Raw genomic sequence first — 18,752 nt, 5'->3', positions numbered from 1 at the left:
TTTTTCTACTTCCTCCACCATGTCTTTCACTGATGAATATTAACTGGATAGATGTCTCTCCAGCATTGATCCCAGCTTCCCAACACCTTAAATATGATGTTCTCCAAAGCTTTAGATTTATATTGTGAGCCACTGAAAGTTTTTGAAACGGTTGTGTGTTTAAAAATGGAAAAAAAATAGTCCGAGAATCTAATCCTTCATAATGTTATTCTGCACCGAGTAAAGCTACGGTTCTAGAAATAGAATCTCTCTCTGCTTATGAATTATAGAAACATTTCCCTCCAGTTGGATTTACTCATGATTTCATTCTGCAGTCTTTCAGCACCTTGGTTACACAGGCATTTATTTCTTTTTGCCTGGAATAATTACTTGTATGAATGACTGTCCCTTTCACTGTATCTTAAGTTACTTGAGGACAGGAGTACCTGGGATTTATGTCTCTAATTCCATAATTCCTCACCTAGCATTTTGCAAAGAGTAAGCACTTACTGAATAGTTAAATGAATTTTTATAGTTTGTATTGTCAAAATGCAGACATGTGATAATTAGTAACTTTATTATTCAAAATACTATTTTCATTACATTTAAACATGTATTGGTATAACATTCTTTTTTTATTGTTATTAAAGTTGACATATTTGGTGTCAGAAGCCAGATTTTTAATGTTTATTTATTTATTTGGCTGTGCCAGGTCTTAGTTGTGGCACGCAGGACCTTCGTTGCAGCACGCGGGATCTTTTTCTTTAGTTGCGGCATGAGAACTCTTAGTTGTGGCATGTGGGATCTAGTTCCCTGACCAGGGATCAAACCCTGGCCCCCTGCATTGGGAGCACAGAGTCTTAGCCACTGGACCACCAGGGAAGTCCCAGTATAACATTATCAAAGGAAAAAAATGTCAGTATCCGTGATTATTCTTCTAAGTGAACATGGTAATACAATCATACATGTGAATCCCACCTTAACTGCAGAACAGTGTAAATAAAAGAACCTAGGCTTTAAAAATCTGTTAGATCTTGATTCTACACATAGATCTCAAATTTTTCATCTTGATAAACCTTAGTTTCTTGACCTCTAAGATGGAAATATAATTATCTATGTCTGTCTTACATTTATTGTGCAAAGGAAATAAAATTTGCAAAAAATCCTATCTTTGGTACATAGTAAACGCTTAAAATGCTTATCACACTGAAAAGAGATACAGTAAACCCTGCAAAAACTTTGTCTTGGCCTTGATAGCTACCTGTGAAATATTTTCATGTCATGAAAATGAAGTGGAAATGGAAGAAAACCTTGAAAATCTTCAAATGTGCCCTTTGGCTAAATTAGACTGAGACATTTTAGATGTTGATGTAGTCTGCTAGAAACTGAAAAAACCAAAACCAAAACCAAAACACTTTCTCCATCTTCGAGCATTTAATTCTTGATATGTAGATAGAATGGCGTGTTATTCCAATACAAGTACAAGAAAGACAGGCAGCTATTCCTTGATTGATAAAAGCTTTGGGACCAGAATTTCAAAGTCAGTGGGTAGGGCAGGGCAGTGTTTTGCTTTCTTGGTGAGGAGATGCTTGGGCACAGAACTACCCAATGTAAAGTAGTAGCCTATAATTGCAGGGCTCAGAGTTTGGACACCTAGGGGAGGCAGCCACTATCAGAGGGTCTGGGCAAGTGAGAATCTAAACGGGGAGTACTGGATTACAGAGGGTAAGCAAGACTCTGAGGAGTCATACAATTTACTTTCTAGTCTATCATTTACTCCCCAATCATGCCTGTTGGCCACTGATTGTATGTCAAGCTTTGTGCTAAACCTGTATATTTAGTCATCCATTTAATTCTCATTACACACCTATAAAGTAGGGCTGGTTATTTTCTACATTTTATTTGGAGAATGGGAGGGAGATCCCTCTTTTTCAGTTGGTATTGACACAATGCAGAGTTGTGCAATAATTAGTAACTTTATTATTTGAAACAATATTTTAATTATATTCAAACTTGCATTGATATTACATTTGTAAAGAGAAAATGCCAATATCCATGACTATTCTTCTAAGTCAATATGTTTATACACTCATATATGTGAAATCTATCACTGAGGCTTATAATGGACTCAGAATAGTTTAGCTCAGCCCTGGGTCTCCTACATTAATTCTACCTAGAAGTGTAGAAATCCTCCAGTGGATTCACATGAACTTTCTTAGATTACAGCACTATTTTCCTAAATAATCACCCAAATTTTCCACACTATCTCGATTCTCCACCCAGCAGCAGGATGGATGATTTAAAACAGTACTCGCATTCTAGCATTCTCCTGTAAAAGTCCATCAGTGGCTGCTGAACATCCTTTGGCCAAAGTTTAAAGTCTTTGTGTGGCTCAGAAGGCCCTCTGTTACCCGTCCTTCTATATTTCTTACCACTTTTTCTGCCTTGCAATCTATACTCAAGTCATTAGGAAATTTATTCGCTTCTTAAATAGGTCAATGTTTCTTTTACTTTCTGGGCCTTAAAACAGTAGGTTTCTTCTCTACACACTTTCTACACACTTTTGACTCCCCACCTTTCCTTCATATATCAGCTTAAATAATACTCCATTCACAGAACTTTCCTACTCCCGGGGGGCAGCTCTTTCATCTGGGGTACTGGCAAGGCAGCTCCAGTCCATTCACTGTCTGTACAATCCCCTGCCAATGAAAAACTCATGTATCGGCTGGACTGAACAACGGGGCCTGAGACTTCTCTAGTCCCATCTTTCTCTAAACCCATTGCTCTCCTAGTGACTGGATGAAAAGATGGAGAGGGGAAGGTGGTCATTATTTATAGTAGGTCCAATTCTGTCTCCTTATAAAGACCTATGGGGAGGACCCTGGTACCAAATTTTGAAGACCTTAGCATGTCAGCCACTTAGCATTTTTTGTCTTTTATTTAGGGTACCAGTTATCAGTTGTAGAACTACAGAAAAGCTCTCTGTCAACATGTTGTTATACTTATTTAAGTGTCTATTCCTTACATGATATTGTATTTTTACTGTCTGCCATAGTGCCAGATACACAGGACATGCTCAATAAATATATATTGAATGAGAATCAGAGAAGTGAAATGACTAGTTCGAAATCATAAGCCCTGTTTGGCAGCATGGTTCCTGATTTTAGTAATCTTGTACTAATAGTCCCAAAACCAAATGTATTATGAATATTTATCTTCTTGGTTAGTGATGACGTCCTTAAAAGCTTAGTTTTACTCAAGATAATAGATACAACAGTTTTATAATAAAATATTTAGCAAATGTACAGCATTATATGTACATGTGCATCACTAAATTTAATTATGGAAGAAAATACTTTTTAGTATGCCTTTTTCAAAACATCTAGGAAAGCCAAGAAAACAAATAAGTGAAAAAATTTTGAAAAACATAACTCACCTCCACGCCCAAAATTCGCAATCTCATTTGGGCCACTATTGCTGTTGTTTACTGGCAAGCTCGTGGCTGGCCATGAATCAGCAAGCCACGGATAACTGGGATCACCAGCATTTAGAAGACCTGGGCGGCTAAAACAGGAATTAAAAGGAAATCAATCCATGGAACTCAATGAGAGAGTTGGACATCTGTCTCATGAACTAAAATGGATTAAAGAATTTAAGATTTTAATTCACTTTCAAATTAAAATCTGTAGGCTCTCAAGAATTAAGGAACTTTAGCAGTTCACTAAGGCTGTATATAGATCAACCCTGTCAGTGGAAGCCGAAGAGTGCTGCCTGGGATTCTGCTGATATCCAAATGAATTCAGTCCTCTTCCCTGAAACTGGTGGGAAACTGGTAGCACGGCAGCGTCCCGAAACAAGGTCTGATGATAAACTGGCACCTCAAGGGAACAATTGCTCAGAATGATTGCTCAGTATCAGCCATTTCCAGGACTTTGGACTATTGCTTCCTTAATTCCTGCAGCTCCCATATTTATCTGTCCCCTATAGGCTATAACCCCTGATATGGGCCCTCATGCTTGATTAGAGGCAAGGAACTTAAGGGAAATTAATGAACAGTATTTATACTGTTCCATCAATAGCACATTTTCAGGTTCTCTAAATTTAAAATATTAGGAGAATATTAAAGGTTTTTTTAAAGTAATAAAAGATCCACTGTGGTCTGATCCAGCATGTGTACATAATCTACGAAGAAAACTTCCTTCATATCCTATTTAATAAAGAATGCCCATCTTTAATATAAAAGATGGGATTCTGATCACTTTCCAGATTATTAGCATATTTACAAAGATACAGCAACATCTATAGTCATTGTACTTTTTTTTCTGATAGACCCTTTGTGATACAATCCCTAAGAGAAACATGTGTTTCTATGGAAACTGCAATAAGAAGATCCAACTGCTTTCTTGCTACATCCACTAGCTCTCATTAGACCTAATCTCTTTTTGCTAAAATATTGATTAAATGGGAGATTGGAAGTCATTACCAGAGCCTAATTACAATCTCCATATCGGCAAAGGGAAAATAGATGAGGATATATGGGTTTCTTATCAACTTTTATCAATTTCAATTGAGTATCCAAAGTTGTGGAATCCAGTCTGATCAATCTACAGCCTATTCATCATCCATGAATCATTTACTTTGTGATCGATTATGTGTAATTGTTCACTCACGGCAATTTAGTGAGAACCAATAAGGAGCCTTAAACAACAGCAACTTCATTTGCTAATGTCTAATTAATGCAATAAACATCCTGCTAACAAATGAACACATTCCTTGTGATATTTACTACTAATTTCTTCAGGGGCCTCTGGGAGATATGAAACATCTGGACTTGATTCTTCTAAAGTGCACAACAGATAGGTCATTAAACCTTGTGGTAAGCCGTTTAATTCCTCCTAGAATTCTCAGACTTATAAGTGATTGTTTATTACAATAATAGCCTCTTACTATAGAGTTTCCTCAGTCCTGATTAAGAATAATAATTTAAAAAATCTCCTCAGTATACCTTCCATTGCTCATTAGTCCTCCATCTCCTCTTTGAAATGTAACTGTAAAAAAAAAAAGAAACATACACAAGTAGTCAATATTAATTATGATTAATAACAACTACATATTGGCCCTTAGTTTAGAGCTGAAACCTCTGGGAATTTTAACAAAATATAATTAACATAATTGTACAGAGAATAAGAAGCAGTGGTTTGGCCTAAAGCAAAGCTATCATTTGCTCCATCTTTAATAAGACATTAAAAAATTCCTCAAGCCAAACATATGGTTAAGTCAAAGGGGCAATTTTTATTTGGGTGTCAATTGGTATATACATGGTATTGGAAGATCGACATGCAATAACGGGGAATTATCAAATCATGACTTTTAATGTTAACATATAGGTGTCCTAATCAGAGGGCCGAATGCAAAATGCACATAGTAGAAACTGAAACAGGATAGTCCAAACAGATAATATCCTTCCAATGAAACAAGTGAAAGTACTGATTGACAACACATTCCTCCCCATCACAGGTCCTTTTAGGGACACTGAGAAGCACTATGAGTTGAAATACTATAATTACAAAGACATGAACTGTAATGAATAGAGAATACATAATGTATTGGGTGCTTTGTTTCATTAGCCAACTCTTACAAAAATGAAACTTTCAAATAATTGATACTGAATATATTCCAATTGTATGTAATGATTACAAAACTTAAATCCTTTTTAAAACTGTGGAACTTATTAGCAATATCAACAAGCATCCAGGAGGGCCACAGCTGAAGAATCCACTCCCTCTGGTCACTAGATTCCATCCTACAAAGCTAACAACATGAAAGTGGGTTTCAAGGATTGGCCAAAGAAGGTAAATATCAGTTTGGGTCCATCATCCCGTATCCAAAACCTTTGCAGCTAAATTTATTTGGAATTCAAAATGCTTCAGATCTGAGATAGGTAATACGATGCATACTGCAGAGAGGGTCCAAGGCAGCAAATGTATTTAAAATTATTGTTTTTGCAATGAGATGTGAATATTCATGATTAATGGAAAAAAGTCTATAAAAAACTTCATAGTATTTTGGACCAAATTTTGCCACTAAATTACTTAACTAGAAAATCATTGGGAAAAAAAAAATCGGTGTTTAGAAGTTTATGGATTGCAAAATTGCAATTCTGACCAAAATTAGTATGGATCAGCTAAACCAATCCCTGGGGATGAAGGCAAAAATACTATTTCACAGATGTGAATCCAACATATCCTATCTTTGGAAGATACTGATTAGATTTACTGTGATTACTTGGTGAGCAAAAGTAAAAATAAAATTTTATGAATTGATTCATAATTTTAATAAACTGAGGTCATATTGCTACTTAAAGTGCACACATAGTAAATACTTTCTCATTTGGATAATCTCTCCATCATTCACCTGTTTCTCAAGTTTGAGCTAATAAATATGATCACTCTTTAGATCTTATAACTTTCTAAATGTAGTTCCCCAATCCCTTCCCTAAGGTCATCTAAGGATATATCTCTCATGGCATCATAATTAGGCAATAAGATGGCTAAGGTTCTTTCAGGAATTCATGAAGCAGTGCTTTCAGAAACATCTTGGCACCTAAAAGTACACTGCCTTATCAAGTTTTTAGGTAATCTGTCAAGTGAATTATAGAACAATCTTGACATAACCTTTGTACCTGCCCAGGACTGGCTATGGACAGCTCCTTGGAGAAAATAAAAGAATACTGATCACTAATCGGCTTCCTGACGGACTCAAGTGTCGGGAATCAACAATCAGCAGTGTATCCACACCACACTGGGTCCCTTTAATAACCGCTTTTAACAACAACAATAAAAAATTGATCTGAAAAAATTATTGAAAAAATGAGCACTGGTGGTATTAAATAAAGGCCTGATTAGGAGGAAAAAACACAAAATGTGAAAACAGTACAGCTAATTAGCTTTCTATCTGATGTGATTTCCTAGTTATGTGGATTTTTAATGGACTATCAAGTGATTGTTTTACTCTGGTAAAAGAGAGCTAAGATAATGCTGTGAATATCATTGTGAATATGCAAGTCAGCAGGTACTGATGGGCTACACCTCCAAATGTGCTGCTTAGGAGACACATGGGGAGAAGCTGAGCACTTCTCTCTAACTTAGATGCTCTTTTTCCTCACCCAAATTTTCTGTTACTGTCAGAGCAATAAATGATATTAGAGAAAAAGAGGACAATTGAAGCAGAAGCACAGAAATTAAGTTGTATTTAACTTCATGTACTTACCAATGGTTAACTTTTCATAAACTGTAAATTTTAAAGTATTATGATGCAGCACTGAAAATCTTATCCAAAAGATATCATTCAAATGGCTAATAAGCACATGACAAGATGCTCAACATCAGTAATCATTAGGGAAATGCAAATCAAAACTATTGGGTTGGCCAAAATTTCATTCAGATCTTACGGAAAAACCTGAACGAAATTTTTGGCCAACCCAATACAATGCGCTGTTACTTCACACCTATTAAGTTGGCTGCTATGCAAGAAACATAAAATAAGCATTAACAAGAATGTGGAGGAACTGAAACCCTTGTGCACTGTTGGTGGAAGGTAAAATGGTGCAGCCATAGTTGAAAACAGTATGTTGGTTCCTCAAAAAATTAAAAATAGAATTACCATAAGATCCATCAATTCCATTTCCAAAGGAATTAAAAGCAGGGTCTCAAAGAGCTATTTGTACATCCATGTTCATTGTAACATTATTCATAGTAGCTAAAATGTGGAAGCAAACCAAGCATCCAGTGATGGATGAATGGATAAGCAAAGTCTACATATAGACACAATGGAACATTATTCAGCCTTGAAAAGGAAGGATTTTCTGAAATATGCTAAAATTTTGGTGTACCTTGAGGACATTATGCTAAGTGAAATAAGCCAGTCACAAAAAGATAAATACTGTATGAGTCCACTTATATGAGGTACTTAGAGTAGTCAAAATCATAGAGACAGAAAGTAGAATGGTGGTTGTGAGGGGCTGGGGGGAGGGGGTAATAGGGAGTTATTGTTTACTGGATATAGATTTTCAGTTTTAGAAGATGAAAAGATTTATGGATATGGATGGTGGTGATGGTTGCACATCATGAATGTATTTAATGCCACTGAATTGTACACTTAAAAATGGTCAAGATAGTAAGTTTTATGTAATGTTTATTTTACCACAATAAAAAATTGAAAAAAAAATTTATCAAGTTAATTTACAGCTGTGTTAGAGTATGGACTCTATGGTATGGTCCATATTTACCAAATGAGAATTAAATGTTGTGAATAAAAGAATTTTAAATTTCAAAACTTTCAAGACATATCGATTTCCTATTTGTATTCCAAATCATTAAACTGTTTTCAAATGGTTCTAGACTGCTGAAAGACTGTCAAAATATTTCATAAAGACATTTATCTTTGTACCTCTGCATACCAACTATACAAAGGCAAAAATACACAGTCATTATGTAAATACATAATTGACTTAAAATGGCCCATGGATACAATTTGATATACATGAGAATCTTCAATTTTGTATGTTTCTATCAGGAGAGAAAAACAACAACAAAAAACAATACCTTTACTTAATAAGGTTGATTAGTTGTCTTTTTAAAGCAAGGTAAAGAGAGAGAACACTTCTTCCCATGCTCCAAAGCTTTTGGATTTGTTCCATTTTGAAAAGTAGACCAAAAATAACTGAGTTCTATTAGACCATGAGATTAAAAGCAGACTAGAAATAAGGATGAACAATTAGAACTCCTAAAATGGAAGTCATATTTGGTGTTTTGATCAGCATTTTTTGTGTGTGCAGAGAGAGAAAAACATAAAAATAAATGCCACAGAAAGTGAAAGCTGTTTTGAGGTAGCTCTCATTTCAGAGATGTTGAACTACCTTAAAGCTGAAAGCAAGAGGTTGGGGAGGGTAGGTGGTTGGACAATCTTGCTCTAGTCACAATTTTGATAATCACAGTGTGGTAACTTTGTGCTTATCAGAATTAAATTTGAAATAAGTGTGAATCTTTACCAGGAGTTTCTGCTAGCATCTAAAATTAAGAATTTTCAAGGGAGCAACATAGAGAAGTTTTTATTGCTAAAACTGACTGACTAGTGCTAAGGTTTCCAAAAAGCTCTATAGGCACCACAATCTTAAATGTTTTAGAATTGCATTAAATATTCTGAATTTATTGCAGTATTTATAAAAGATATAAGGTAAAGAGATTTTGCAAGTTCATATCATACACAAAGTACCTCTACTATTATCTGACAGGATTAATCCTAATCTCACGCTTTCTAGAATTGAGGGGGAAGGGAAACAGAGCTACGTGGTAAATTGACATTTTTGAGGTAAGGAAGCTTTCAGAGTGCCTATCTCTAGTAGGCCAGGCCACATTTTCCTACTCCAGATGGAAACTTTAATGTTGCCAGCCAAGCCTCACTCCCTTCCCTGATAAGCTATTTCTCAACTATGAATGTAGATTAATCCTCTTTTAATAAGCATTAACTCAAGCCCAGATAATCAGAGTATAAAAATTCCATCAAATCTTTTAGCTGTCTTAGGGTCATTTTGTCAAATAATTTCACCAACGGTTTAAAACCTATGCATGAAGTGTTTGGTATTTCATAATTTGCTCACTCATTAAATTATTTATATTTACTGAGTCTAATAAAATCTGTTCTCCTCAAAGGTAATATTCATAAAATAGAACTCACCCCTTTAAAAGTGAAAATATGTTTATTTTCATTAAAAAGTTGGTGACTTAAAAATTGTGAATAGAAATATGAACAACATAAGTTTGAAAAGAATCGTGTAGCCTTCATGAAGATTATAATATATAGAATCTTCATGAAGGTTGCATGGCTTTTATTCAAACTTATGTCGTTCACTTTTCTATTCACAAATACCGTTAATACATATAATCAAACATTTACTCTAGATTCAAAATCACCTAGTATTTTCTGCCTAAATATGTTTACAATTCTATTTCACCCAGTAATTCAGGTAGTGAATTCTTCTGGCAGTCAGGAACCTCACATGCAGTGACAAGCAGACTGTTAGTGTTCAATGAAGATTAAGATAAATAACACTGCATGTTACTCTAGAAAAATATAAAATGATTTCATGTAGAATATGAGATATGAGGATACCTTTCTCATTCCAGCTGCCCTTCTTTGAGCCACGAGCAAACCTGTCGTGCGTGCTTGTGTCTGAAGAATTTAAATAAAGAATAAATAGGAAAAAATTGAATAGGAAGTTAGTGTGTAATTTTGCCCTGGGGAAATCTCCAAGTTCTTCTATGTAAAGAAGCAAAACACGTTCAGGCCAAATTCTCCTCTCAGATCATTTAAGTGTATAAGTTTACATTTGATTCTTGATAGTTGCTTTTACAATCTAAGGTGCTAATCCACTTAGTGTTCTATGATCAATATGTTAAATCCTCTGAAACATAAGAAAAATATCAACACTGAGTGGCATGTCATTTTTTTTACCTTCCTTTTAAGCATTCAAATATAATTTTCCACATGGAGATGGAGAATCAAAGATTAGCCACAATAAAATCAGCGGGTGAGTTTTTGCCTGTACCAAGTGAGTGGAAAGTATCCTGCCGAGAGTTAGATTCTCCACTCTGCAAGTTACTTCTTCTCCCCACTAGTGAAAATCTTCCCTCTGGTGGTTAAAATCTACCTGTGATGGTTAGGAAGACTTGGAATGAAGTAGGAAAAAGCAAGTGCTGAAATCAAATTTTACCTGCTTTTCAATTCTACTTAGGATCAGTCTAGCGTTATTAAAATACATGTTTCTTAATTTACATCAATTGCAGCAGAGTTTAAGTATAATCCAAGATCACATTTGGGGTTTGAAATAAATGAAGACATTTTTTGTTATAAATTAATTTAAATACCGATCCCAAAGTAGACTTTCATTTATTTGAAAAAAAAATGTTATTGCTATCATAAATCAATAAGAAAATTTTGAAACTATATAGATATTACCATGTAGTACTACCATGTAGTACTTTTACTTTTACTACCATGTAGTAAAAAGTGGAAACATTAGACTTTTCATTTTGTGAATAAAATTACATTGCTTTAATGTTACTGGGTTTAGTTTTCATACTTGTTAAATTATAGGATTTCCAGAGAAATTTTTATGAAAACCAAAAATAAACAGAACTAGTACACATAGACTATTTTCTCTATAATTTTTATAAAACACTTCAGAGAAAAATATCCCTGTACGAAATCCCTGTTCTCTTAAAATGGATCATTAGCTCATGCATGAAATATCAGAAATTTAAACATAGGATAAATACATACTACACTAATCATTCCTATTTAAAATCCTCATATTCTCAAGAATATAAACATTCCAGGAGGTGGAGGATAGGATATTTATGGAGGAAAATGTGTAGAGAACATCGCCAGGTCAGATATGCAATGCTAAGTACCTGTGGTTTGGATTTTCATTTGCTTCTCACCTAGAAGAGAACAGCAGTTGCTGGAAGGCAAATTACCAGCTGAAGGTGAATCCATTCTGAGAGTCAGCCATCTATCAATTAAGTATAAAGGTTCAGAAAGGCTGCTCTGTGGCTTGGCCTTATTCCAAAATATCTGAAGTGCATAGCACCTTCCGAGTTAGCAGTTCTTCTACAAGCAGATGGGTATCAATCACAATGAGAACTGATAATAGGAAATGTTCTATTCTTGTCAAGCTCAAAGACCAACAGATATTCTCAAATTAAATGCATAGGTTTTGCAAAGAACTGCTGTTTAAAAAAAAAGAAGAAAAAAGGCTATCTGACATAATTTTACTAAAAACATAAACTACTAATTACGAGACCTATGCTATTTTGAAGGAGTGAGTGAATCGAGATGTATGGAGGGTAAAAATGCAACACTCCAAACGTGGCATCTTAGAACTTTGTACTGAAGTGGCTAGCATAGTCAATCTTTTATTATTTTCACTAAAGCCAAGCAATGAGATAAACATAAAAATAGTCCTTGAATTAAATCATTCTTCCTTATTTCTCATGTGATTTATATGAGCGTGTCACAGAGACGAAATGGAACGTGGTGATTGACTAAACAGACAGGTTGATGGACAATACCTTCAGGGAACGAAAGCAGAGGACTGGACTGCAAAACAAGAAGTTACGTTAAAGTATCATTAATGTTCATGACTCTGACACTCAGCAGTTATTGCCCAGCATCCCTTTCCAGGAAGAATCCCTCACTGGTAGGGTGATAAAGCACTCAGATGACAAAGCGTTAAGGAAGCAGGCATCAGCAACCAAAGAGAAATGAGAATGGCAGAGCAATAGCAAGTCACAAAGCATGAAAGCCCCTTTTCAATGGATACATTATACTACCTTCTCTAGTCCTGGGAATTTGTTCTAACCAGTAACTAATAAACTTTATTTTCACAAAATATAGACATGAGCCACAGTGTGATCGTCAAATGATCGTATTTAAACGCTATCGAATAACAAGAAAGACAACCAAGTGGGTGCTATTCCTTTCATTTTGAACTATTCTCAGAAGCTCAGACACCTACAAGCTACAGCAGCGGATAAACTTAATAAGAATTGAAGCCTCTGTCAAAGTCACTTAACACATTTATGCTTCTTACTAAAGTAAAAATTAGAAATAGAAGATGAATAAAATATCTCAAAAATTTTAAAATATTTGTAGGACGATGGTAAATTAAAATTGTTCCCTTGTAAATTCTACACAAAGTGTGAAATACTGTGAGACAATTTCTTTTGATGATCATTGTTAGAGAAAGTACTTAAAATGCATTGCAATTTAAACTGTAATTGAATATAACTTCAGTATTGAGTTCATTTTTCAATCACTGACTTGATAATTTTCTCTCTCTCTTCCTTGGAAGTATTTTGAAGGCCATAATTTTGGACATCCTTAAAATTCCTTTTCTTGATTCTAAGAAGAAAACATTTTTGTGAACAAGTAGAACACCAACGGTCTTCTTTTTCTTCTTCTGCTTCTTTTGCTTCTCCTTTTTCTTCCTTCTAAAATGCCTATTGGTCACTTTGAAATAGACATCCTATTTAAGTGACTAGTAAATCACTTAATTCATGCCTCATCAGTCTCAACAATCCTGGTGAGATTTTTTTTGCTTCGTTTCTATTTTCCATCTGAGACACAGTTTGTATTGTAATCTGTATTATGAAATACAAAGAACTACATTTCAAACCTTTTCTCTTTTTTTCTGAGCATTTTAGGAATGCTCTTGCTTAAATCCACTTTTCAAACAACGGAGTCATAGCATGCAAAGTCTGTGTGTGCGTGTGTGTGTGTGTGTGTGTGTGTGGGTGGGTGGGTGTTGAACTAGTTGAGAAAAATGTCTAAGCACTTTATCAGTGTGCATTCTTCTTATGCTTCCTTGGAGATACAAGCAAAAAGATTGCCTTATGGTCATAATGTGATATGGTGAAGAGCAGTGCATTAAAGCATGTTGTTTGCTTAAATCAAGCCAAAAACATCCATTCATTCACTCAGTTATTCCATTCCTTTCCTTCCCTTGAATTTTGTCATATTCCTAAAGATAAGACATTTTTTTAGCTGGAAATAGCCTCTTACCGGCATAATTACTGAGTCCCTTTCTCTTCTTTCTTCGCCAATACAACCAGATGCTAAAACCCATCAGAATTACCCAGCAGGCACCACCAATACCAGCTATAAAAGCTGGTTGCTTCACAACATCAGTGATTTGCTCAGTTATGCTGTTATTGTTTTCAGTAATGACAACTTCATTCCTTCCCCCTATGGAAGAAACAATAGTGTTACTGTTAGTAAATATTAAGACAAAAAACCCCACAAAAATACATATATGGTATGCCAAAGGCACAGAAGATTAGAACATTCTTTGAAGCAGGTAATATTTGTTGTGTCCTGAGCCTGTCACAATTTATTGGTAAGCATATTTTGTAAGTTTCAGAAAAAGAATCAAATCATAAGTTTGAAATGTGATTAAGAACATTGCTCCCTTGTGTTTTGTTTTGCTGTGGACAGGTTCAGAACCACTTCTTGATTTATTGCCTCATAAATAAGTACTAAAACAAGTGCTGTGAGCTGAAATAGTAGTAACCTTTCTTCAGTTAGGTAAAGCATTTTGTAATATAATTCTCATTTTTTTAAAAAAGGCAACTACAACATTTAACGCCAGGTATTTGAAAATTACCTTCCCCCTACAGCACTGCCTAAATACAAATATTCAAAATATTGCTCTTAATATTCTACCAAAGGTCTTATTTTGATCAAACATACTTTAATTTTCTGGAAGGTATTAAAATTACTATATTAAACAATGACAATTATGTAAACATCTTTTCATAGAGATTAGTATCTACAGTTAAAATGTCATGAAAAGATAAAATTCCTAAATGCCCTTAAAGTATTTGAAACTAATTTGAAAATCCACTTGAAAGTTGGATACAAAACAACTTGAATATTAATTCTAAGGTCTATGTAACAAAAACATACATTTAAATCTGGACTAAGATTATTCTAGAAGTAGTCATGTTTCTGACAATTTAGCCCTCTCTGAGGTAATAAAGAAAATCTCAATCCACATTTTTAAACAGGTTTAAAACTCATGGAATCATAATATCACTGAAGAGCAAAGATTTATGTGTTTATTTAACAGATGAATGAATTCAGACACCGGAAATTAAGTGATTTCTTATGTTAATATCATATCTCATTAGTAACTAATCCAATACTTAAAAAATAAATTGTAAGCAAAATATAAATGGCAAATTTCAGCATATCACATCACAGGAATGTGTAATTCTCATTGTTTCGGTTATCATGGCACTGTAACATATTAGAAAGTTCAAGGTCTTTGAAGTTCCACATTTGAGTATCATCTCTGCCACTTACTAGCTAAGTAAGCAGTGAGCTTATGTAGGGCAGTTAATCTTTTGGAATCCCTGTTTCTGTTAGTTGGCAACAGTACTGTCTATTTCATGTAATTGGGAGGATTAATTGAGACGATGTATGTAAAGAGGTTAATAGGAACACAGTAATTATAGCCCATGTAAGGCTAAGAGTTACTTTAAGGGCCACTCAGGTAGGAATACAAGTTGTAAATTATCTAGATGTGAGAGTCCTGCAAACAATAGGTGACTTGTTTACCAAGGTTTCACCTTTCTTCCAGGGCAGAAAATTAGCCTATATTCCCCAGCCTCCCTTGTAGTTGAGTACAACAAAGTGACTGAATATTAGCCAATTGTACACAGGCAGATGCATACTACCTCCGGCTCTGACCCATAAACCACTGTGACAATACGTCACACTCTCTTTCCTAGCATGTTGGATAGAAACGAGGGATCTGCGGCAGGATGCTGACCATCTAAGACAGTGGTCCCCAACCTTTTGGGCACCAGGGACAGGTTTCGTGGCAGACAATTTTTCCACGGGCGGGCGTGGAGGAGGGGAGAAGGTTCAGGCGGTAATGCGAGTGACGGGCAGATGAAGCTTGCCCGCCCGCCTCTCACTTCCTGCTCTGCGGCCTGGTGCTTACCAGTACGCGGCCCAGGGGATGGGGATCCCTGCTCTAAGAGACGTAGAGCCATTCATGGAAGGAGCCAAGTTCCGTGAAAAATTTTATGGGGTAGAAACCCCATCCCCCATTCTGATGACTCAGACTGGGCTATGAGTGAGAAAGAAACTTTTACTTTGTTAAGCCCATCAGTATGCCCACTTGTTTGTTACAGCTGCTAGCATTTTTTATAGTCTAATATTCCATTCCTGAAATGTCTTTTGTGTTAATTTCCAGATTTAAAAACCAGCTTCACTTATGTAGTGAAGCTGGTTCATTTTCCTAATCTATCTGCTCTTAGTTACTATACATATAAACATAGTCAAAAATGTATTTAAAATGAGCTCATATTTTCAACTTGAGACATATCAATACATATATCTGGTGATTGTGCTAAACACTAGTAGTTACTAAAAAGAAAACACTTTATAGCACAAACAGAAAAGAAAATTCGTCCTTCATTTGTGTAAAAGATCCATAAAATGTCTTATTGAATATAGTGAAATATTTATGTTACCCAAAGTGTATGAGTATTTCTTGTGCTGCTAGTATTTTTAAAACAATGTTGTCAGTTGGACTAATTAGAGCACAGACATGGGATGTGTGTGACCTGTAACACTCCACTGTTCTTTCAGACAAAAAAGTATAATGAAATATAATGTCTTCCTCCCACTGGAGAGTAATGAAGAACAAAACTAATTTGTTGGACTAAAAATTAATTAGACACATCAGATTCAATTGTACCTATTACTGTGAAAGTTTGCAGTTGTTCCACATATTATTACCAACTATGTAAGGTAAGCATGAAATAGGCAAATGATTAAAGAAACAATAGGTATATTACTAAGCAAGATTACTGAGAATTTTAAGTCAATGTAATTTTGTTATATGACATGCTGTTTGATGCTTATATATATAAATGTATTTGGTTGTATTTGTGTGTGTGTAATTGAAAACATATAAAATTATGGATATTTTGATGTAAAAGTCACCTTACCAGTGGAGACAGCAAATAAAAGAACAATACTACTTTTAAGTTTGTGTAAGGCTATTTATTATATTTATAGAAATTTTAATTAAAGGTCCCTTAATGTAATTTTTTGGAATAAAAACTAAGCTGAGAAGGAATAGATGAAACAGTACATTGTCTGGCATAAGACAAATCTAAAATTATCAGCCATAAATTACATCAAATGCCAATACATGATTTAATTAAAGCAAAGGGGAAATGAGGAAGAGCTTGAGTCACTTCAAGCGCTGTTTCCAGTACTGAATAGACAATAGGGAAAGCATAAATTGAAAGAGAAAAGGAGATTAGCCATCACTAAATCACTTTTCAACTAAGGAATAACAGTTGTGTAGATAAGGTTATCAGACAAGATGTTAAGGTAGATATGCAGGGGTAATTAAAGAAACAAAGGCTTCTTCAGTACAATAGTAGATATTAAAAAGAAATAAATCTCTCGAGGACAAATAGCCTTTTCCAGGTTAAATTGTGCTTGTGTGTGTGTGTGTGTGTGTGTGTGTGTGTGTGTGTTTATTTCAAGTAGTACAATTCTATTTTCTATAATTATGTCTTGGATATTGTGTATTCTAACTACATGAAAAGGAGATAGAAATATTACTTATTAGATTATTTTTTATTTCATAGAAAGATTTGAAAAGTACGATACATAAACAAATTAAAAGGTACTCATTATCCACTTGATCAGTCTTTTTAAAATAATACGAGTTAAGCAAAACTTTCCATTTGATTTAAAATAACCTTAGTTAACATTATTATTTTAAGTTACCATACAATTGTTTATTCTTAACTGTCATGACATGAACTTGGGGAAATGGTATTACTGCAATTTTTACTTGCCTCCAAATACAATAAATCCCCCAAATATTGTGACGCAAATAGGTAGCTACTACAAACCAAAATCAAAACCAAAACAAACCAACTTTTCCATACTTGAAAATTATATTTATTACCAAAGATGACAGAAAAGAAAAAGAAAACATGAAAGGAAAATATAGATATTTGGTAATCCTACTGATCTTTGATTTAGAAAAATTACATTCAGTCAATCTTTTTCATATATATGCTAGAAGGGCAGTGAAAAAAAAAAAAAAAAAAAGCTTTGTTTACCTATCTAGGAGCTCTCATAGAAAGCTATACCTTTCAAACATGTTTCATATTTTTTAAGTGAAAAATTACTGCCTTATTTCTAAATAACATAAATATTCTAAATATTATTTAGAAAATATGTAGAAATAAGAATAAGTTCATCTATATCTGTTAAATCCTTTTGGGTGTACCAGTATTTCTTTCTTATTCCAATTTATTTTAGAAAATCTCAGAAGGGCAAGATTATAGGTTTCCCTCAGGTTAAGAAATTAATTCAGTTTGTATGACTAATTAAGAAAGGGAAGGCAATTTAAAGAAAAGTTAATACTATAACTTTTTAAATGTTTTTAATATATAAAAGAAAGAATACTTGGAGAAGCTAAAAAATTTTAACATGACAACTGAATATTAAATCTCTTCATTATACGATAAATACATTGTAAAAAGAAACAATTTCCCAGAATTTGGTAGTATGTTCTATGTGTATATTTTAGAAAATAAACAGAAAAGAATGCAAGTGGCACATTGGCTTGTATGAAACTCTGGACAAGTATTTTTAAAATATATAAACTCTAGGAAGAATATTTAAAAAGATAAAGACACCGACAAACAAATAAAATCAGGGTAAACTGAAGGGATTTGCCTTTTGAAAGAATAAAACCACTCAAGAAAAAAATAAATCTGCATTTATGAGGCTTTCTACCCCCTTAGAGAGCTCAATCCATGCAGCGCTAAGGAGCTAGAATTCAAGCTGAAAATCTCAGTCTTATTTCTAGGAGGTGTCAGAAGATAGCCTTCAGAGCTGCCAGTGTGACAAAAAATTAAGGGAGAAACCATGTGAAAGAGGGAGAGACAGGAGAGTGATGTTCTCAAATCTGCGTATAAATTCTCCCTCAGTACTAGTGTGAACCCTGAATTGTGCATGCAGAAGGACGATTTCAAGGATCTGGTGAAACTCAAAAGGTAAAAGGCTGCAAAGACTGAGCAGACTCTCTCACTGCAGAGAAGATTGTGTTTGAAGTTTAAATTCCATCAAGTTAGGCAGACCAGATAAATATATTAGGCTTTTCACTG

The 18,752-nt window shown here is 34.4% G+C and overlaps 1 protein-coding gene across 5 annotated transcripts in view; it reads right to left on the bottom strand.

The window, feature by feature from the left end:
• Positions 1-18,752, bottom strand: part of ROBO2 (roundabout guidance receptor 2) — a 572,640-nt gene that overhangs the window by 42,730 nt on the left and 511,158 nt on the right. For all 5 annotated transcript variants that reach the window (XM_061194027.1, XM_061194028.1, XM_061194031.1 and 2 more), the window contains exons 18-20: positions 13,603-13,785; positions 4,985-5,027; positions 3,416-3,543 (exon numbers count right to left, since the gene is read on the bottom strand). In XM_061194027.1, coding sequence (XP_061050010.1) covers positions 3,416-3,543; positions 4,985-5,027; positions 13,603-13,785 — 354 coding nt within the window. The remainder of the gene's footprint in view (positions 1-3,415; positions 3,544-4,984; positions 5,028-13,602; positions 13,786-18,752) is intronic.

Source organism: Eubalaena glacialis, chromosome 6 (genome assembly GCF_028564815.1).
Source record: "Eubalaena glacialis isolate mEubGla1 chromosome 6, mEubGla1.1.hap2.+ XY, whole genome shotgun sequence".
Taxonomy (NCBI): domain Eukaryota; kingdom Metazoa; phylum Chordata; class Mammalia; order Artiodactyla; family Balaenidae; genus Eubalaena; species Eubalaena glacialis.
The sequence above is the reverse complement of the archived record's forward strand: the minus strand, read 5'-3'. Positions and strand labels throughout refer to the sequence as shown.